The sequence below is a fragment of the Malaya genurostris genome, chromosome 3, assembly GCF_030247185.1.
Source record: "Malaya genurostris strain Urasoe2022 chromosome 3, Malgen_1.1, whole genome shotgun sequence".
Lineage (NCBI taxonomy): Eukaryota > Metazoa > Arthropoda > Insecta > Diptera > Culicidae > Malaya > Malaya genurostris.
The window spans coordinates 49,363,643-49,385,723 of NC_080572.1; the positions used below are offsets into that span (position 1 = coordinate 49,363,643).

At 37.1% G+C, this 22,081-nt stretch overlaps 1 protein-coding gene across 1 annotated transcript in view; it reads right to left on the reverse strand.

Moving 5' to 3' along the window:
- Positions 1–4,332: 4,332 nt before the first annotated feature.
- Positions 4,333–22,081, reverse strand: part of LOC131435006 (tyrosine-protein kinase-like otk) — a 92,178-nt gene continuing 74,429 nt past the window's right edge. The window contains exons 5-12 of the mRNA XM_058602446.1: positions 16,032–16,240; positions 15,075–15,434; positions 14,645–14,788; positions 10,518–11,075; positions 9,641–10,446; positions 6,043–6,215; positions 5,645–5,981; positions 4,333–5,570 (exon numbers count right to left, since the gene is read on the reverse strand). Of these exons, the coding sequence (XP_058458429.1) occupies positions 5,454–5,570; positions 5,645–5,981; positions 6,043–6,215; positions 9,641–10,446; positions 10,518–11,075; positions 14,645–14,788; positions 15,075–15,434; positions 16,032–16,240 (2,704 nt within the window). The 3' untranslated portion in view covers positions 4,333–5,453. The remainder of the gene's footprint in view (positions 5,571–5,644; positions 5,982–6,042; positions 6,216–9,640; positions 10,447–10,517; positions 11,076–14,644; positions 14,789–15,074; positions 15,435–16,031; positions 16,241–22,081) is intronic.

Sequence of the window (22,081 nt, forward strand, 5' to 3'; positions counted from 1 at the left end):
AATAATTATTATTTCATATAACTTTATGGTATTCCAAAATAGAAAGAAATTTAATAAAAACTTCCAACAACTTAAAAATACGGGCGGGACTAAGAGATTTTAATACGAATAAAGCTGTCATGCTTCTTTCACACTTACGAGTATATATATAACCGAATTTAGTTCTAACATGCAGGTTCTGAATTCTGGAAATAAATTCTAAAACTGAATTCAGGATTAAAATTCTAGTTCAGAAATCAGTTCTAAAAAACAGGATTGGAATACAGATCTGAAAGTTAGTTCCAGAATACAGATCTAAATCTTATATCATTAATTCTGTATCAATGTTGAATAATATTTATGGAGAAACTTTTTTACCCATATTGAAATAAGAAATTAGATTGATTTCAACAGGTATATAATATTAACTAATATTTGGGTCAAATCTAATGTGAAATTTTGAAAGAATATAGACAAATTTCCAAATTCTGCTCGAAAGATGTCATCTTGAATTTGAAAATTTCTTGAAGCAATAATTTACGCCATACCCGTTCTAAAAATACAAATAATGTAAGAAGTTGCAACAATCTTTACAAACTGGAAGCCATCTTGGGTTTAAAAGTGACTAGAAACATCCGTTTTTGAGACCTACTCGTCGAACCCGTTCCAAAATGCCTTTTGCTATACACGTTTGAGTTCAATGCTTTTGAACCTATTGGTAGTATGAATCCATCTACAAATCTGCTAGTTACAAGCGCTTAAAGTATGGTATTTGTGAATCTACTCTGTCAGTACAGCATCACCTGCAGTTCCAACGCTCACCGGTGAACCAAAATTATTTTTTTTATCATTTTTTTTTTTAATTTTTATGTTTTGTCTTTGACTCATCAGTGCAGAGCAGTTCAAAGACGAAACATAAAAATAATAAAAACGGTTATGTGCCCTAGCACAAAATTTGACCCCTAAATTACCAAACCTGCATCGGCCAGAAATAGTCGAAAACACGTTTTCGTTCAGCACGTCAGAAAAGACATTGCACTCCGTTGCAAAACAAAAAGTGTTCTGTAAATAGCAGAAACTTTACGTCTGCTTAGCGGTTTAAATTGAACTGCCGAGTTTAGCACTAAGCAGTTCAATTTGAACCGCTCTGCACTGATGAGTCAAAGACGAAACGTAAAAATAATAAAAACGGTTATGTGCTTTAGCACAAAATTTGGCTAACCCCTAAATGACCAAAATTAATAGTGAACTGCAATGTACTACACATTCACCCAAACGAACACGGTATGCAGCAAACGAGAACTTGCTTAACATATTTGGCATACCCGCATACTGCGAATCGAGTAGTTGACTATTTGAAGACAAACACGAGAAAAGTTCCTAAGTGCAAATGAGAGTTTCTCTTTGTTTACTTTCTCTTTCGAGTATTACGGCTCAATCAGCAATTCTTCCATCTAACAATTCACATAGGACAATAGCAAAAACCATCAAATTTCGATAGAAACTGTAGAATTTGTGGGAAATTACTGGAATTTACCGTAATAATTGAAAGAGAAAGTAAACCAAGAGAAACTGTCATTTGCCCTTGGGACCTTTTCTAATGTTCATCGAGATTTATCTAGCAGATGACAAAGCAAATACTTCATCCATCGTCTTTGCATGAAGGCAGCAAGGATGCCAGGTCATTTTTTAAAAAATCTGTGTTCGATGCAAAAATTAGCCTGTGCCCACTTCCCATTAGAACATTGCAAAACAGGATATTCGCGAGCACTTTACTCTGTTTTTCCTAGCAATTTGAAAACTTTTAGAGGCTCATTACCAGTCTGAGATCGCTTTCGGAAACTTGTGAAAACCTGTGTCTCTTTTAAAATCTGTACCAATCTCGATGTCAATAATCATGCTTCATAACTATACATAGTTAGCGCCTGTTTTACTAGCGAATAAAACGTTTCGCAAGCCCACTGCCCTCAATCATTGCAAATATCCCGTACTTCTATGTGTCGGTTTGCACGATACGCCTGTGCGATTATTCGCTCAATTCATGCGGTTGAAATTTTGCACGAATTTCACCTCGATTATACTAAATATTTTAGAAAACTTTTATTTTAGGTTATTTATGGCCATACTACTGAAAATTTCATCATAAATTGCTGAACATATTTCCGATGGTATGGACAAAAAATATGTTGCTGTCCTAAATACAACAAGAGATATTCACGATTCAATTCTGCCCATACTTGTACAGAGTGAATTTTGAAAAGGCACTCCATAGTAAAGAGAGACGTATTTACGTCAAAACATTGACTGTAAAAATCGGGCACTGATTTTGCAATGCAAAAATCGTTCAAAACATGTTTTGCAATAACCGGATAAAAACTTCAGCTTCAAAAACAAATGTTTTTATTCGGTGTTTGCATGAAAAATGTTTTTGGTCGGCTCTTGAAGAAAAAAAAAGTTTTACACGATCGTTGCATTGCAAAATCCGTGTCCGGCTTTATCAAATTTTTGCATTCTAATATACCCAAAGGGGTTTACCATTTCTGCAATCAGTTTTACATTTATGCCATTATTTTTACATTCTACAACAAGAATTTCGGAAACCAAAGAAAAACAAAAAGGAAAAACCTTTTTGAATCCATCTTGCGATGTAATGATGATTTTTTCATAACGGTTTTATGCCGGGAATTGACGAAAGATTAAATATGTTTTTGGAACCGGTTACTGGAAGCAGGTAAAGTTACTGGAAGCAGGTAAAGTCAGACAAGTTTTCTTGGCTACCAACTAACAAGACTTAGAGATTTAAACTGTTTTAGTCCTTTTTTCCAATGTTCGCACCTATTGGATGTCAATTGAACGACTGAATGCAAAAGTCGGATAAGTGTAACTTTGTTTGGAAAACCCGTTTAAATATTTTTGAATGCAAAAATCGGATTTAAAAACATCGAGAGCAAAAACCGGACACGGATTTTTCAATGCAAGAATCGTTTAAAAACATCTTTTCTGCAAGAACAGGATAAAATAACTTTGAATGCAAAAAATCGCACAAAAACTTAGCCGGTTCTTTCAAAACAAATGTACTTATCCGGTTTTTGTATTCAAAGTTTTCACCGACTGCCGCTTGTTTTATTGAGTTTTTAAACAATTCTTGCATTAAAAAATCCATGTCCGGTTTTTGCTCTCAATATTTTTATCCGATTTTTGCATTCAAAACTACTGAAACTGGTTTACCAAACTAAGTTGCACTTATCCGATTTTTGCTTTCAGCCGTTCAATTAAGTGACGGATTGAAATTTTGAGCACTCATCACCTTGCGGACGAAGCATGGTTTGCTTATTTGTTACGGGCGGCCTGATCCGTGCTGCCGTTTGTTGTGATGAACCGTCTAAATTTTTATCCGGTATTTGCATTCAGTTGTTTCGTCCGGTTCTCGCGAAATAGATGTTTTCAAACGGATTTTGCATTGCAAATTTCATGTCCGGATTTTGCACTCAATGTTTTCACGGGTTTTCCAAACTAAGTTGCACTTATCGTGTTTTTTCATTCAACCGTTCAAACGTGCTCAGTGTTATAAGCAAGTTCTCATTTCTTCGGTATCGTGAAATTTGAAAAAGAAATCATTCAGTAAATGGGAAATTTCGGATCGAATATAAAAAAAAATCCGTGTGTTTTTTTTTTATCTCGAATAAGCACTTTCATATTTATTCATATCGATCATAAGCACAAATCTGCATACTTATAAACTGCCCTCATGACATTTCTTTACCGGACAGCTAGTGTATACTAACTCTTGGATAAATGGCTACTGGAAAGTAACTTTCACTATCAAAACTTAAAAAGGCAGCAATCGCGAACGCAATAACAACTGCACGTGGCGTTTGTTTTCAACTTCATATCCATGACTAGACGTTATTTGTTCTGCTCTTGTTTTTTTTAACTTTTTCTTTTTTTTCCATGCCGAAAGCAAACAATATAAGATAAGTGAGGAAATCTATTCACCTTAAAAGTAAATCTTAAACATAATTTTATGTTATATGGAAGAAACCGCTTAGAATTGTGTATAACCTAAGATATCACTTACTACGGTCAAATTGATATGTTACTATGTACAAAATAATTTCAAAAATATTTTTTTACGAGTTTTGTTTAGAAAAAAAAACATTTTTCATTTATTGGCTACTAAGAATGGAATTCCAATGCACTATACTAATAATATGTGCTGTCGTGTTTTGTTGGATTACTGATAAAAATGCAACTATTCTGGTTTCACTCCACTTTTTACAAAGTTGTTTCAACGCTCTCATTGGTCGAAAGTTAGATAAACTATTTTCAAATGGTTGGAAAATGTTCAAGCAGATTGTGTAATGCGACATTAGTGACTGGTTAGAAATAGTGATTAGTAGATGCTGCTATTGTAGGGCACTACACAAAAAGCTGAAGGCAAGAGTAACTGTTAGTTGAGAGACAAATTCTCGAATATTCATATTAAACTTTAGCTACGATTTGTGCTCTTTTCTAGTAGATGTACGGAATTAGATTTCAAGTTGTACGAAAATTTTCTTTGAATATAATAAAAAAAAAACTATTGGATATTGGTATGTTTGATTCTCTAAAAAAGACCGTTCCACTACCTCAATTATGCCAAGGTTAATTTTTACAATGAACTAAATATCAAAGGATTGATTGATAACATACTAAACTGGAGGACTGTAAAGAACGATTAGGTATTGCAATTCGAACCTTATTTCTCTGACATCCGAAAGCGAATATCACTGATTAAAATATTAGTTGTTATACAGCTTTATTTGGTTAGAAAACTGGCAGTTTATTAGTTTTGTTTAGTGGTTTCAACTTTCCGCAGTAAATGGTTGGCTTCAATGGCCAATACAATTGAGTAGTAAAATACTGCTTCAATTTTTCTGAGCGACAATTTGTAATATATAACCTAACCCTATTTGCATGAGTTGTATAAATATCTATCAGTATAATTTTTATTTCTTACACATACAATAATGCAGTCCGGTTGATAATTTATTGATAAACTGTTGTTTGTAAGTTTTGCTTAGCTACATTATCAATATTAAGTCTTCACTTGCATGTACGTTTACGGTTTTACGTTACGGTTGGTTGATGCTATCAATTCGATAAATAAATGCTCCGTAATATGATTTGTTTTCTTGTTCTTCTGTCACAGACAAAATTATTAAACACCAGCAGTACATTTCGAACGAATAGTTTTAAATCCCCCTCTCATATGGGAAAGATAAAAAATATGTATAATGATCTAATACTTTGCTTGCAATAAATACTATAATACAGTTAATAGCAGTAATCATAAAATGCTTTCTTGCAATAATTATCGTTGTATAAAGTGTTAGCCGTTGTCGATGCAGGCTACTAATGTTGGGCGATACCATTATAAATGCATAGAAAAGTCATGATCTTTTGCTGTCGGTTGGACCCAAATCCATCATAATTCAAACTATCTGCTCCATTGGTTCCTTTGGATACTCGCTCTGTAGGCAATTTCCGATAGCGACAACCAGCTGACTGAATGAGGGCCTTTCCTTGGGACTCGCTGACCAACAAGTTGTCTAAAATGAACAAAGAAAAAAAAATTAAAGTAACGTTATTCAGTTACAGCGAACACTCATCTTGAAATACCGACCAGTATCTTGTGTAGACCTTCTGGTGTTTTCTCCGCCAACTTCCACTCTAGTTTACCTCCTTGTGCCTGCGTTACGTATTCCTCATCGGTCAGATCTTTGAATGGTATCTCGGTAGCCTGAGTGAAAAGCTCCCACACAAGCACTGCGAACGAGTAGATATCACTCTTGATCGAGTAATCGTCGTCCTGAATGCACTCCGGAGCCATCCATCGTACCGGCAAGAGTTGATTCCTGAACTTGAAATACTCTTTGTTGTATTTGTCCCTACTGAGCGCAGGTAGCGAGATTTTAGCTGAGAAATCACTGCTGATTATGCAATTGCGCGTTGCAAGATCCCTTTTGAAAACATTCGTTAAGTTAGTGTAATGATACTGAACGTTCATTTTGAAATGCATACTTATGAATAATACGAGCCTTGTAGATAGCATCCATTCCTCGTCCAATTTGATGAGCTAGAGCGAGTATTTGTGGTACATTAAGTGGCGGAGGTTTGGCAGTATTCTTGGACTCAACGCTACCGTTGGGAGGTATGCTAGGCGACGTGGCTAGTAGGAATTGTTTCAAATCTCCCTGAAAATACATGGTAAATTATTATTGTTTATTTACGTAGTCAATATTTCCAACTTTTACACAACCAATTACCCAAATATCTAAATGACTTATTTGGATGCCATTTATGAAAAGAATGTTTCTTCTTGCGAAACTTAGTTATTATTGAAATCAATTGTGATTCAATAGTACGAGTCTCACGCAATAATCGGTTACATATTTATGTGTCGGCCCTTGGAAATAAAATTGCAACAAATTGGTAATGACTAGTTTCGAGTAACATTCATCGGACTTTCGTAGCATTCGCTAGGAATGGTTCGAACTGTAAACACTTCCATCACACTGCTACTTATTAGTAATGGACCTAAATGTGGGAAATATAAAGGTGCCCAGGTGTCTCTACTTCGAGGCAAACTCGCATGACCTTTCAGCATGTGCTGCATATGAATTGTAGAAATGGTCTAAGTAAACATATGCAGAAGTGCTTAAAATTGTCATTTGACCCTGATGAAAATAGTGAAGGCACATCGTTTATCACTCCCTGAGGGTCAATGAACAAGAGGTCTTTCCTCAAATTACCAAAAAAATGAACCTAAAATTTTCCCTTCTACTGAACATCCACATGCAAAATCCTCAAAGTCCAGTTCAAAACGAGAGACTGTGCTTCATGGCTGTTCGAATTTCCTATCAAAACCAGGAACTACTTGTACGTAGCAGAATTCCAACAGATTCCATTCCGCAGTCAAAATAGGATTATCGAAATTTCGATTTTTCTAAACCCCTGAAGTACCTCCTAATAGTGTTCCTCCCAACAGCTAGAACATTGTTGGAACAGATAACAGCTTAATAACCCATTCTTTCAGGCCTATGATGAATCAATGGATAATTAATAGGAGTATAAATAAGTTTGCGTAGCTTTTTTTCGAAATTTGAAACTTTATGGATACAAAATTATTACTAATTTAATATTCGAAGCATTGTTTGTCGCTAACCCCTTCTTTTCCACATTTTTCTGATATTTTACGGATACTCTTCTTGGAAGATTCGACCGCAATCAATGAATCGATCCATTTTTTGACTTCATCATAATTAGAGTACTACTGGTCAGCCGGGCCATGCTGCATCAACCGAAACAAATAGTAATCGAAAGGAACAATGTGTGGGCTTTACGGTGGGTTAGGTAAGACTTCCAATTTGAGCATTTTTGAGTATGTTTTTATCGACTAAGCAACATGAGGGCGAGCATTATCATGTTGCAAAATTACTTTACCGTGTCTATCGGTGTATTGTGGTCGTTTTTCTTGCAATGCACGGCTCAAACGCATCAATTGTCGTCGGTAGACTTCCCCGTGGTCCTATCACTCGGTTACATCAGCTCACAATACACCACACTCAACTGATCCCAGCGTATACAGAGCATAACCTCCACGCCATGAATATTATGAACTGCTGTCGATGACGATGCATGGTCGGGGTTTCCATTCGTTGCCCGACGTTTTGAATGATCGCAAGAGACACACAATAGATAGTCTGACGCAAAAAAAAACCTTGAAGCAGATGTTCGCACGTGAAGAAACGGCATTCGACGTAACTTGCCTTCAATTCATTCGGCACCCGATAACGTACCTTTCGGATAATTCATATTGCTTTTAAACATTAGCAAATGGCTGGCTGCGTAACTCCGAGTGATTTAGCAAGCTCATACAAATCATAAGTGTCACTTTTAATCCGTGCAAACCACTTCCGACTTGTTCGCTCTGCTAGAGCATGCTCACTAGGATGGGACAAAATATTGATGTCAGCTCCACCAAACTTTTCGTGTTCCGTTTTGGGTCCCGTAAGCATCATGCAGAATTTTAGCTCGATCGGAGAAACTATATTTTTGCGCCCGAGGTTTGAAGTTTGTATGGAGAAATTCACTTTTTACAACAAAAAAATCGGCTGGAGATCAACCTATGAACTCTAAAAATTAGTGCGTGTGTTATTTTCGTAAGAAATTTATCGAGTAGGAAAACTTTAGATTAAAGGAAAATCGACTCAAGATCCGAACAATGGCTCACTCCTTAATATATCTAGCCCCACTGCTGCTAGTGGTGGTAATATGATTGTGCTTTCTTCTATTATGCTATAACGGTTGATTTGAGTTGTTTGATGTCTTCACAAACGTTTCTCAGCTGAATATGAGGATTATTTTTAAGTGACAAGCTGTGTTCCAAAACTCACTGTAAAGACACAAAAAAACCTAACTTTTTAATTTAAAGAAACAGGTTCTTGGAATCTTCTACAATATTTTAGATAAACTCAAATCCAATAACTTTGCCGAATAGATGATACTATTTTATGCAAACAAAAACACAATTTACATGACTTTTTGTGTCTTTACAGTGAGTTTTGGAGCATGGTTTGTCACTTAAAAATAATCTGTATACTATGCTGAGTAACTATCGTTAATACATCAAATATCTCGGATCAACCGTTATAGCACATTAAAAGGAAGTCACATATTACTTTCACTAGCAGCAGTGGTGCTAGATATATTAAGGAGTGAGCCATTGTTCGGACCTTGTGCAGGGTTTCCTTTAATAACTTTTTCTACAAACGTCGGATTGTCTTCTAAAGTTTCTTTCCTCGTTGAATTTCCTACAAAACTATCACATGCACTGGTTTTTAGAATTCATAGGTTGATCTCCAGCCGATTTTTTTGTTAAAAGTGAATTTCTCCATACAAAATCCCAAACAAACTTTAAACCTCGGGCGCAAAAATATAGTTTTTTCCGATCGAGCTAAGATTTTGCATGGTGCTTATGGGACCCAAAAGGAAAACGAAAAGTTTTGTGGAGTGAGAAATTAAACCTTTTCATCTTTTTCCCATACAACCTTGTCCCACCCTAATGCTCACCATACACTTCCACAAAAATACGATGACTTTCGGCAGCTGTTTTCTTCATACTGAAACAATGAAGAGAAACTATCTCCGAAAACACTTTATCCGTCACAAAATTCGACATTTTCATAGTAAAAACAGTATTATTGCTTAAACTTCAGCTGAATGACACATACCGATTCTAAAACTGTATAGCAGTAGCTTTCCATAGTTATATAAATAGTGTAAACTTTGCGTCTGCGGTTTAAGTTGAACTTCTAGGTAACAATAGCAGTTCGATTCGAACCGATAAAATACTGGTAAACCGATGGCGGAACATGAAAGAATAGTCGAACTTCGTTCTCACTGCCCACACAAAATTCACAAAAGTATATTTTAATCACATGTCACATGCCGGGACCACTATTTCGTCCTTGCAGATAGGCTGGGCACAAATGAAGCTATTCGTTCGAACATCATTGTTAAGAATGAATCCGTCTAGGCATAAATGAAATTTACGAAAGATCCATCTCTTCAATGAATTTAAAACGGCGTCTTGCCAAAGGACTCTTGTCACACTTACCCAGTCAGTGTATTCCAGCAACATGTAGTGCGGATCCTTATCTCGGCATAACCCAAACAGTTTGACTACATTCTTGTGGGAAACATTCCTGAAGAGATCCAGTTGTCGGCGAAACTCTGAGCAACAGTTTTCATCTTTCACCTTGGTCAGTGCCTTCACCATCACAAGCTTATAGTCGTTCTCTAGCTTGATCTCGTTGAGCTCCTCGTTGGAAGGCTTTTTCGTGATTTTCTCATCTTCGTTGGTTACTTCGGTGGCTTTGTCTGCGTGAACTACTTCATCACCGGTTACTGGTTGTCGGCTAGTTTCCTCCTGCACAGCGGCCGTTCGACAATCGTTTTCTTTTATCTTACCAATGAACACATCTCCAAAGTCACACTTTCCTATTTGCAGCATATCGATAAGACTGGAACGGTTAACGGATAACTGGTCCAGATAAGAGGTAGAGCTACTGGATTTCTTGGACTTAGTAGAATTTACGGTGTCATCACTTTTTTCCTGACCATCGGCAGTGGATCCATTTTTCTGATGTCCTGTTTTCTTGGAAGATTTTGACTTGGTCTCCTGTGAAGATTTCTCCGGAAGGCATGGTTCGATTTCACAATTCTTCATATCCACATCTCCGTTTTCCTTGGAGCTCATATTGAGACGAGCTTTCCGAGCTGCTCGCCGATGACGACACCACAGCATCAGACCGACTACCAAAATAATGTAGGCAAAAGCGACGGACATCGTGATGAGAACAGCTCGAGTAATTAAAAAACCATCCTCAGAGGATTCTTCCGGTAGAGGCATACCATCAGCCGCTATAGAGAGAGAGAGAGAAAAATATAAATATACTAATCTGTTTGGTAATTGTGACAACGAGTAAACTTACGTTTCACAATCAGATGAACCTCCTCTCGTTTCAATCCAGCACTGTTGCCAATCGTACATCCGTACTTTCCGTCATCCTCTAAGTGTACTTCACTGAGTACCAACGTACCATTCTCCAAAATGCGATAACGATTCTCTTCGGACTGATTCGAACTGTGAAGGTACTGGAGATCCTTGTCCCACTGAACCGTTGGCTTAGGATCTCCGGTGGCAACACAGTGAATATGAACAGTACCCATTTCCACCACCTGTATGGAACCTTCGGGAGCAACTTCAAACTTGGGTGCCACTACGACATTAACTATGACCAAAGCACTGATTTCTCCCTGGCTGTTGGATGCGACGCATGTGTAGTTGCCCCGATGGGCCGTACTAACGGTACGAAATATAAGTGTTCCATTTACATCTTCGACCGCCGACGGAAGGTCCGTCCTACTCGACTCGGTGATCCAGTGTACCATCGGTGATGGTGTGCCCTGAGCTTTACAGTGAATTTTCGCTACTGAACCAAGCTCAAGATTCTTTGAGGTAGGTGGTTTAGGTGTAAATCGAAGATTAGCTGTTCGAAACAAAAAAAGAACAGAATATTACTTTCACATCACTGTAAGTATTTACTAAGCGGTTTCGTCTTGGTCTTTTTTGTTGGAATAGAAAAAAAATTCTGATACAATATACACCCAAACCTTCGTTTACCTAAACTTTTTTTACGTTACCTCTTTTTACGTAACTCTTTTTACGAACAAAATCCCAAACAACGTAATCTTTTTTTGCGAACCTACTTCGAAAAAAGAGGATTTTGCATACAAGGCAAATAATTTCCGGCTCATTTACATTCCATGGAAATAACTACAATATGGGTTTTTTTCGGAACGGGTTTGATGAGTAGATGTTGGAAAACGATTCAAACCCGTTCCAAAAATACCCATATTGTAAGGGTTTTGAAAGAATATCGATAAACCAGAATTCGCCATCTTGGAATTCAGAACCACCTCAAACATCGTTTTCTGACATGTACTCATCAAACCGAGGTACCCATATTGTAAGGGGTTTGAAAGAATATCGATAAACCGGAAGTCGCCATCTTGAAATTCAGAACCGCCTAAAACATCGTTTTCTGACATCTACTCATCAAACACGTTCCAAAAAAACCCATATTGTAAAGGTTTTCAAGGATTATTAATAAACCGGAAGTCGCCATCTTGGAATTCAGAACCCCCTCAAACATCGTTTTCTAACATGTACTCATCAAACACTTTCCGAAAAAAAAACTATATTGTAAAGGTTTTCAAGGATTATCAATAAACCAGAAGTCGCCATCTTGGAATTCAGAACCATCTCCAACATGTACTCATAAAACCCGTTCCAAAAATACCCATATTGTAAGGTTTTCAGGAATTATCAATAACCCGGAAGTCGCCATCTTGGAATTCAGAACCACCTCATACATTGTTTTCTAACATGTACTCATCAAACCCGTTCCAAAAATACTTATATTGTAAAGGTTTTCAAGGATTATCAATAAACCGGAAGTCGCTATCTTGGAATACAGGACCACCTCAAACATCGTTTTCTAACATCTACTCATCAAACACGTTCCAAAAAAACCCATATTGTAAAGGTTTTCAAGGATTATCAATAAACCGGAAATCGCCATCTTGGAATTCAGAACCACTTCAAACATCGTTTTCTGACATGTACTCATCAAACCTCGGTACCCGTATTGTAAGGGTTTTGAAGGAATATCGATAAACTGGAAGTCACCATCTTGGAATTCAAAACCGCCTAAAACATCGTTTTCCGACATCTACTCATCAAACCCGTTCCAAATATAGTCATATTCTGATTCCGATGGTTTGTAACGAATATCGATGAACCGGATGTCGCCATCTTGGAAATTGATGCGACTTAGAACATCCGACATCCAGCTGTTACTGGTTGATATTCATAACAGCCAGAGCCATCTTTTGAAAATGGACCAAACAAATTCGTACTCCCAATAAGTATGCATATTTTGGCAATCAGGCAACAGGAAATGATGTTTAAATTCAACTAATTTTCACAAGACTACTTTTGACCGATTTTCACAAACTGAGATTCAAATGAAAGGTCTCTTGGTCCAAGCATACTATTGAATATTATCCGGATCGAACTTCCAATTCGGGAGCAACGGGGTAAAATGTACAAAAAAAATTGAAAAATAAATGCTTAACCGATATTCTTCAACTTAGATTAAATTAAAGGCATTATAGTCTCATACTCTGCTATTGAGTTTCATCTGGACTCGACTTCCGGAGTAAAAGGTGCAAAAGTAATTTAAAAAGTGCACTTGATTTTCTCAAAGACCAATTCAATTCTCACAAACTTAGGTTTAAATAAAATGTCTTGCAATCTCATTTAACTCTTATGAATTTCATCCGGCTACGACTTCCGGTATCGGAATTACAGACTGATAAGCATAAAAATTTCATTTTCAGGAGCGTGTTTTTATACATAACACGGAAAATCGAGTCAAATACTCTCATCTAGCCAAATATTTCGTCAATTAGACAGCTCTGATTAGGTCATGAAGTAATACGTTGGTTTTGGGTATACCCGATCATCGTTTCTGGTTCCGGAAGTACCGGAAAAATGCTCGTGTGGTTCAAACCGAAAATAACTCCAATTTCTCAGAAAAAGACCGACCGATCTTCGCAAACTCAGATTTAAATGAAAAGTATTATGTTTCCATACGTTGATGAAGAATTTTATCCAGATCCAGATAAAGCAAAAATCGAAAAAATTCTTGTAAATTTCGCCCAAATTATTTTCAATTTATAGGTTATGGTAGTTAGGTTCCCAGCTACTGGTTCCGGAAGTACCGGAAATAGTGGTCAAAATATCAAAAACGGAATTCTCTCCATTTTCTCAGAGACGGTCGGGTCGATTTTCTTAAACTTAGACCCAAATAACAGGGTCTACGTCTATAAAAATACTACTTTTGACTTCTGTTCGGATCTTACTTTCGGTTTCGGAACAACAGGGTGAGATGTGTTCAAATTTTTAAACCGTCATTCAGAGCGAAAATATCAACAACGAAAAAATTCCTATTGACGTTACAAATAAGTGTCTCCAGAAAACGAATTTTGCCGTTCATTCGATCCCACGACCATCCCGTAATGTTTTGGCCAGATTTGGCAAGCTGTCATTACAGCAAAGTCGTTCAAGAATGGTATGCAGAGAAAGGGGTCCAGTTTGTTCCGAAAAACTGCCCCCAGTTCCTCCCTATTGAGAAATACTGGGCTATCATGAAGAGGAGACTCAAGGCAAAGGGAAAGGTTGTCAAAGACATCAATCAGATAACGACCTGGTGGAATGAGATAACCAAAACGATGGACGAAGAAGGTGTGCGCCGCCTAATGAGCCGTGTTACAGGAAAAATTCGAAAATTCCTTCGAAACCGTAACGAATAATTTTGCCCGTATTTTTTCTTCAAAATATGAAGGAAACGCTACATTTGTATAAAAAAAGATCTTGAATTCAATAATAAATAACTGAAATACAGGCAATTGTCTCTATCTGAAGCAAGCTTTACAAGCCAGTTGTACGTTCGAGCCCCGACCGGGCAGAATTCTTAGAGTCAGTAGTATCGTTGCACCAGACATGCAACAGTTCTGTACACGATGAATCGGTTGCGAAATCTGACGAAACAGAAGGTTAAATTCTACAAAAGGAATGTAATACCAAGGCTTTGCTTAGCAGTAGTTTTGAACTTCGTAACGACTTCAAACATCGTTTTCCGGCATCTGTCCATAAACTATGATTAGGCTTTACGCTATTCATTAAACATGTTTGAATGTTTAAGCCGAATCTTTACCACACAACTTAAATCTTCATTCTTCCAACCGAACGAAAAACATGTTCTCTATGAATTATAAGCAATTGATTTTCTCATTTGTCACAACTGATATATTCGATATGTTATATTCGTTAGTGTACCCTTTAAGGTTCTCATATCTGATGTTTCTTCGAACGCAGAATTAGTTCTTCTGAACACAAATTATACCCACTCAGTAAAATGTCCAGCAAGAGTAAACCGTGTTGAATAATGCATATATTTTTGTAAATTTTCTTCCGTCAAGTTCTACTTACATATAATCTGTAGTTCGGCTGCTTTCGACGTTACCAAAAACTCGCTTCCATTGTTAGTCACTTGGCAGTCATAGCTTCCCTCGTCACTGGCAATAACCGAATTGAACACAAGCGATCCATTGTTCCTGTCCACATGAATTCGGGCTGGAAATAACGAAACTAGCCTCAGTAGAGTTCGCATGACAAAAGCGAGCCTAATTCAATGGTGTGCCTTAGGGTGGTCATTTTATACAGTGGTTCCCAAACTCAACCGGCAGTGAGCAGCAGCGAAACGGAACTTCTTGGAATCTATCACCTGTTATCCTGCTCCTGGGGGTCGAAATCGACCCCTTTGGGAATCACTGGCATAGACCTAAATTGATTTCCGGAAGCTTGTTAAAGTTCAGCCAATTTTTGTTTCGCTCTAGTGGAAAAAAATGCCACTACTTACCGTCATCCCGAAACATCGAACTCTCAGTTATGCCCTCGTCCAGTTCGGTGGCTCCGTTGTCCCACTTGCGGATCACTTTTCCATCCTTGCGCCACTTGAGGATGAATGCCGTCTCGTTAGGAGCCGTTTGAAAGCTACAATTAAAAATAGCCGGAGCGCTCTCATTGACCACCGTATTGGCCGGATGTTGTACGATCTGTACCAACGCGGACGCTACAGTATCCGCAGCAACGGTACCGGCGGACAACTGGGAAGAGAGTGAGGAACTAGCGGTCAGTGCGGCCGCCATCGGTTTATCACCTCGTTTTCCACGGCATAGTAACAAATTTTGGCTCTTGGTGCAGTCGATTTTACCCATTTCTGCGGAGAGAAGTAAACAACGAGGCTTCTGAATGAATGGCACAGTGGATTTCGTTAGACAAAGCAGATTTCGATGCCGAGATAGCGAACTTGGATGCATTTTGATTCATGATGAATAGTTTACATACACGGCCAAATGTGCTTATATACAAACTATTCATGGTTTTTTTTTACCATCAAACTGTTGTCATTCCATAGTAAGCGAAGCATGAAAGGGCTTGTTTGATTAGGATTTAACAAACGAAAATGTTCAATCGTAAAAAATGATTGAAATACCGAAAAACTTTTTCATAAGGAAATCGTTAAACCGTGGACAATCAATTGAAAGTGCTCAGATTTACTATTAGAACGAGTGACGCTTGATTGCAAATAGGACTTCATTCCATTTGGGATTTGATTTCAAAATAAATAAGACATAAAATAAGCACATTGTTAAGAATAGATTGCTCTACAAAAAAAAGTAAAGTTATTGCATCGCAATGTGGCCAGCACCGTCAGAAATTCGCAATGATTATATCCATCAGTTTTGCCGAAAATTGAAGGTGATTCATGGAAAGTAAAAGCCAACATCAAATATTCATCAACTTCAGAACTCACCAACACCGTTGTCGCCGATTGCGGTGGCCTTTAGCTTAAGCCGGTAGTTTCTGACACTCGGGACCGCTTCCGGCTGGAGACCGGAGGCGGTTTCACGGTGCACCACCAGACAGCTGTAGACGCCATTATCTTTGGCTGTTGCATTTTTTATGTGCAGTTTCCGACGTTGAAAATCGATATGCGCCGATTTGATGAGTCGTTCGTTGTTCCTGCCGAAGAAGAAAGAAAATAGATGAAACGTGAATGGGTGTTGTTCGGTGAAAGGTAAACGGCCACAGAATAACAACTCGGAGAATAGGTTGAGCTTGCGAAAACAATACTTAGCTATAATTTTACCTAGCATACTATGCTAGTATGGTTTAGGGCATGGGTCGGTAATCTTCTGAAGAACGAAAGAGCCAAAAACGCTATTTACAAAATTTTAAACTTTTTAAGGAGTCACAAAATATTTTTACCTTCCTCATAGAGAAAGGCTATACAATAACCTTGAAAACCAACCATTCGACTCAGCTCGAGTCTCGCAAAATGTCTGTATGTATGTGTAAGTATAAAACAAAATCATTTTCTGGAGCGTGTTTTTGTACATAACACAGAGGATCGAGTCAAGTACTCTCATTTAGCCGAATATTTCTTCAATTAGACAGGTCTGATTAGTTGATGACCAAATACGTTTATTTTAGGTATACCCGATCATCGTTCGTGGTTCCTAAAGTACCGGAAGTGTTCGTGTGCTCTAAACCGGAAATCACTCAAATTTTTCAGAAATGGACAGACCGCTCTTCGCAGACTCAGATTCAAATATATATATATGAAAATATTGGGCCGTATGAATAAAATGTAGTAAAGTCTGTTGTTTGTAGTATCTTCTCAAAAACAAATTCCACAGAGTATAACGCGGTTTGGTATGAATAAAAAACAATTTGAACAAACGCAAACACACGAGTATCAAACTCTAGAGCTACCTACCGAAAACTTGTAGTGAATGCTACAGTTTGTAGCATGTTTTGAACAGAAACGTTATCCTCACGTAGCATGTACTACCGAAATTCAAGCATGCTACGTTTTATTCATACGGCCCATTATGTTTCTATAAGTTAATGCGGAATTTTATCCAGATCTGGCTTCCGGTTCCGGAAATTTGCGGTAGTATGTATGAAATTGCAACTTGTCATATAGAGCGATAATGCAAAAACGTGTTTAACTGTTTTTAGAAAAGGCAAAAAAACGAAAAATTTCTTTTATCTTGGGTTAAAGCTATTAAAAATTAATAAGGTTACGCTAAAATATGCCCAAACTAACATTTTTGTTCTTATTCAATGTTCAAAGAAAAGTTTTTTCTATGAATCCCTTAGTAATATTAATGAAAACATGACAATAACAGGTCTGGTTTTTTTAACAACAATGAAAAGTACTTGAAAAAAATATTAAAAAAAACTAACTCGGCTTTTAATCGCTGAAATATATCAGTAAATTTATCTTCAATTTGAATGAAGAAGTAATGCGTGTCAACAGTCTCGCTGGTTTTATCTTAAAATCTCAGCTTGGAAATCGAAAATGAAATATTTTGCCACTCAGATGAACTTCTTTGAAAGTGCGGTGAACGACCCAAACGTGGTTAAAGCCGCTAATAAACGACAACAACAACAACAACAACAACAACTTCTTTGAAATAATTATTTTTCTTTTTGACGTTAATACGTCTTACTTTAGTATGGGGCAACTTTTCAAAATTCACTCTGTATAAGAATGGGTAGAACTGAATTGTGAATATCTCTTGTTGTATTTAACGCAGCAACATTTTTTTTCTCCATATCATCGGCATAACCACATAAAGCTTGCTTCAGATAGAATTGAAACAAAGACAATTGCCTGTATTTCAGTTATTTATTATTGAATTCAAGATCTTTTTTATACAAATGTAGCGTTTTCTTCATACTTTTAAGAAAAAATACAGATAAAATTATTCGTCACGGTTTCGAAGGAATTCTCGAATTTTTCCTGTAACACGGCTCATTAGGCGGCGCACACCTTCTTCGTCCATCGTTTTTACTATCTTATTCCACCAGATCGTTATCTGATTAATGTCTTTGACAACCTTTCCCTTTGCCTTGAGTCTCCTCTTCATGATAGCCCAGTATTTCTCAATAGGGCGGAACTGGGGGCAGTTGGGTGGGTTAAGGTTTTTCGAAACAAACTGGACCCCTTTCTCTGCATACCATTCTTGAACGACTTTGCTATAATGACAGCTTGCCGGTCGTAGGATGGAATGAACGGCAAAATTCGTTTTTGGAGACACTCTTTTTGGCATAGTTCCGATGTCATTGTCTTATTTGTAACGAAAACTCATTTTTTGCCACAGCTGCAAATGCCCGGCCAAATCATAAATTTTATTGCAAATTTGTCGGCAAAAAACAAATTTAAATTTGGCTGGAACATGCCCCCGAGCCGTTACCAAGTAAAATTTTTGACCTGGGATTTGCCCGAAGTTAGCCTTGACATAGGTTTCATCATCCATCAGAAGACACCCGTCGAACTTGGTCAGCACCTGGTCATATAGTTTCCGAGCACGAATTTTGACCACACTATTCTGTGTTATGGTACGATTTGGCTGTTTTCTAGCTCGATACGACTTGATTCCTTCCCGGAGTCGAGTTCCCCTCACGATACTATGGGCAGCACCGAATTTTCTGGCCAAATCACGGTCCGACAGATTAGGATTCCTCTTAATCGTCTTCAAAATCTTACCACGCAGTTTCCGGTCGACAGTTCCCATCTTTCGGCTTCCATGTTGATTGTTTACAAACTGTGGCGAGTGGCGAGCAACATTTAAACCGCATGAATGGAACGAATCATCGCACAAAGCGTATCGTGAAGAACCGACAAAACTTTTTAAAAGGAAATTTCAACTGGCTTGTAAGATGTTCAATACAATAACTTGTTTGTGATATGCATATCATATCAGCAGAGTTGGAAAAAATCGAAAATCATGGCTGATATTTTTCACAAGTGATTTTCAGACCAAACAATCGTCGATTAAAGAACTCACTGCAGAAAAATTTAGTACAGATGTTTTGCAAGCACGATTCTCACTGAAACTGATTTCACATGGTAAAATATCAGTTGTAAAAAGATTGCTATCGAACATTCTCCTCGATGATATCTAAGAAAAATGTTTGCACAATGAGTGCATCTGATATGATTTTCGAACAGAAGATTTTTGGGAAATGAATTTTCAGAGCCGTTACATTTCAACTCAAAGCCGCTGAACAAAAACCGAACCTTTCTGAAAATGTTCAGTGCACGGAAGGTAGTTGATAAGTGGATCAATGATGCATTCGAAATTTATTCGGCAATACCGTAGTGGTGGAGTAATATTATCAATAAAAGTAGCATGTGCTGTGATTAATATTAGTTGTAATGATAATAACAACATTAATAAAAAACAATCACAAAGTATGTTAAGGAGCTGATTAAAAAATATTAGCCAATTTAGTGAATATCATACACTAAAGTAACAGGAGCACAGGCTACCATTACGCTAATTCAAATGTGCTATTCAAACGCCTACTGTGCGTTCCAGACATTCAATATGCTGCGCTCCTGTTACTTCTCTAAATAAAATTCATGCTAAATAACGTTTTATAGGGTTTAATCTAAATAGTGCAATGTAATCAACCAGATGGAATAAAAACAGCATTTCATAGCTATCACTATTTAAAAATATGGAAAAAATATTGTTGTTCATATTGACCACCCTACGTGCATTGAAAATATCGTAGTCATATTTCTCAGAAGTGATTTTTTTACGAGTGATAATGAAATGAACTTTATCCGATCATGATTTTCTAAACACTGCATATCAGTACATAATACCAATATGATATTCAGAGTGCGTGGCTTGCTAACGATTGTAACTAAAACTTATAACGTGAATACGTCTTACTTCACTTACTAACGTGAATACGTCTTACTTTACAACTGGACGTCTTTGTGAGGACCTTCCACCAACAGCAACAAAAACAGAGTTTCTGCGTACCACAAAACGCTCAGGCCGCACTCCCATATGTATTTCGAACGTCGTGACGAGAGGTCGCTTCAACCAGTAGCAAAAACAACAGATTATCAGTAATCGCATTCCGCAACTGAATCCTGGATTTTTGTCCAACTGAACTTAATTTCAGTTCAGTTCAATTTAATTTCAGAATACAGTTTCAGATTCTAGTTCCAGATTACAGGTTCAGCAATTAAAACTATAACTGCAGAACTGTACTTTAGTATAGATTGTAGTACTTTAGTATAGATGCACCGTTACAATTCTGGAAGAGAAACAGTAAAAGTTGCAAAATCAACTGACCAATTTGGCTCAAGACTGACTTTTATAAAAGGCATTTATTTTTTTTCAAATTGTTTCAACTCGCAAACTGTTATTGGAAATAATCTTAAATAAATATACACCGAAAATCACATCAGTTTCGTTTCCAAGAATTAAAAAATGTCTAAAAATAACAAAAAATAAATCAAATTAATAACAAACATCTAAAAAAAAAAACATTCTTTGTTAAATTTTTTATTGAAGGCAGCACATTGACAATTCGTGTCTTCTGTATTGTTGTACAAAGTTATAGCTGAACAAAATTGCAGTTATTTTCAAGAATTCGAGTTCTTTATGAAAAATAACCAATTAAAGTTCGTGCTTACGGTCGAGAATACAGGAACAAGGACAATACACTGCAGTGTAGTGAGAAATAGAGTATACGAAATAGGTAAATACGATTTACAAAAGCCTGAAACTTGGCCTACAAGACCAAATTTAATTTGTATTGATTTCAAACGTTGCAACGTTAAACCAGCAGTAACCTAAATTGAAATGTTACTAAAAGAACGAATACATCTAGACGTTAATATATTCAACATTTCATCAAGGTGTGTGCCTTATGTTTAAACGCGAAAGAGATGCAATTGCATTCGCTTCAGTTAAATTAAAAAATCCATGTGTACGTGGTGGACGAGAGTCTCGTCACGAGACCATAGAAGTACGTGTACATTACCTTCCCCCGCAGGTCAGTGATTACTTCGTTCGAGAAATATGTCGCAAGTACGGAGAAATTCTTTCCATCGAAAGGGAAGTATGGTGGAAGTTTTCCCCGGAATCTGGAATGGCGTGCGAATGTTACGTATGCGACTGCAAAAGGCGATTCCATCTTATGTAACTGCTAGGCAGAGCGGAAGGCATCCTTGTAAATTGTTGGTTACATACGAGAATCAGCTGATTACAATTTTGCTGAACAACCGTTCGACAAAGGTAAGCAGTGAACCCAGTACTTCTGCTTCAAAAACGCTTTCAGCATCAAACCAGCAAACAATTGCAATCAATGTACAATAAGGCGCATCTACAGGAACTAGCAACGAGCCCAAGATGGCGAATAACAAAAAAAACGAAAATCACCCACAACACCGACGATGCGACAATGGATAAGATGAGTCACGGCCAAAGCGCCCCTCAATCCTCGCTAGATGGAAACGGAAGCTCCAGAATTATGGGAAACCTTTCTGATTTTTTTCAGAATTTTTAAAATGTTTTTCATGTGAAAACATTTTTTTCAGAATTTTCGATAGTTTTTTAATCGCACTCAAAATTTTAGTACCACTCTAGATTTTACATCAAAAATAAATCATTTATGAGTATATCACGCTGTAATTTTTTTTTCAGATTTAAAAAAAAAAGTGGACGGGAATAATATCAGACATTAAAAAAATAAATCATTCGGAAGACCATGCGTCCCCATCAAATTGTCATCATCCGATGGAGACGCATGGTATTTAGTTCTAAAATCATATATCACATGCCCTTAGAACTAGATACACTAAGGTCTCTTTTTACACGGGGGTTACGTACCGTTACGTTGCGGAAACCGTGCAAAAATAACCGCGTGGAAAATTTGACGTAATAATTCCAAAAACCGTAGATTTGATTATTTGTTTGTTTTGTTTTTGATAAAATGTAACTTTTTTTAACAATAAAAACGAAAATCTAAAAACCAGCCTGAGGT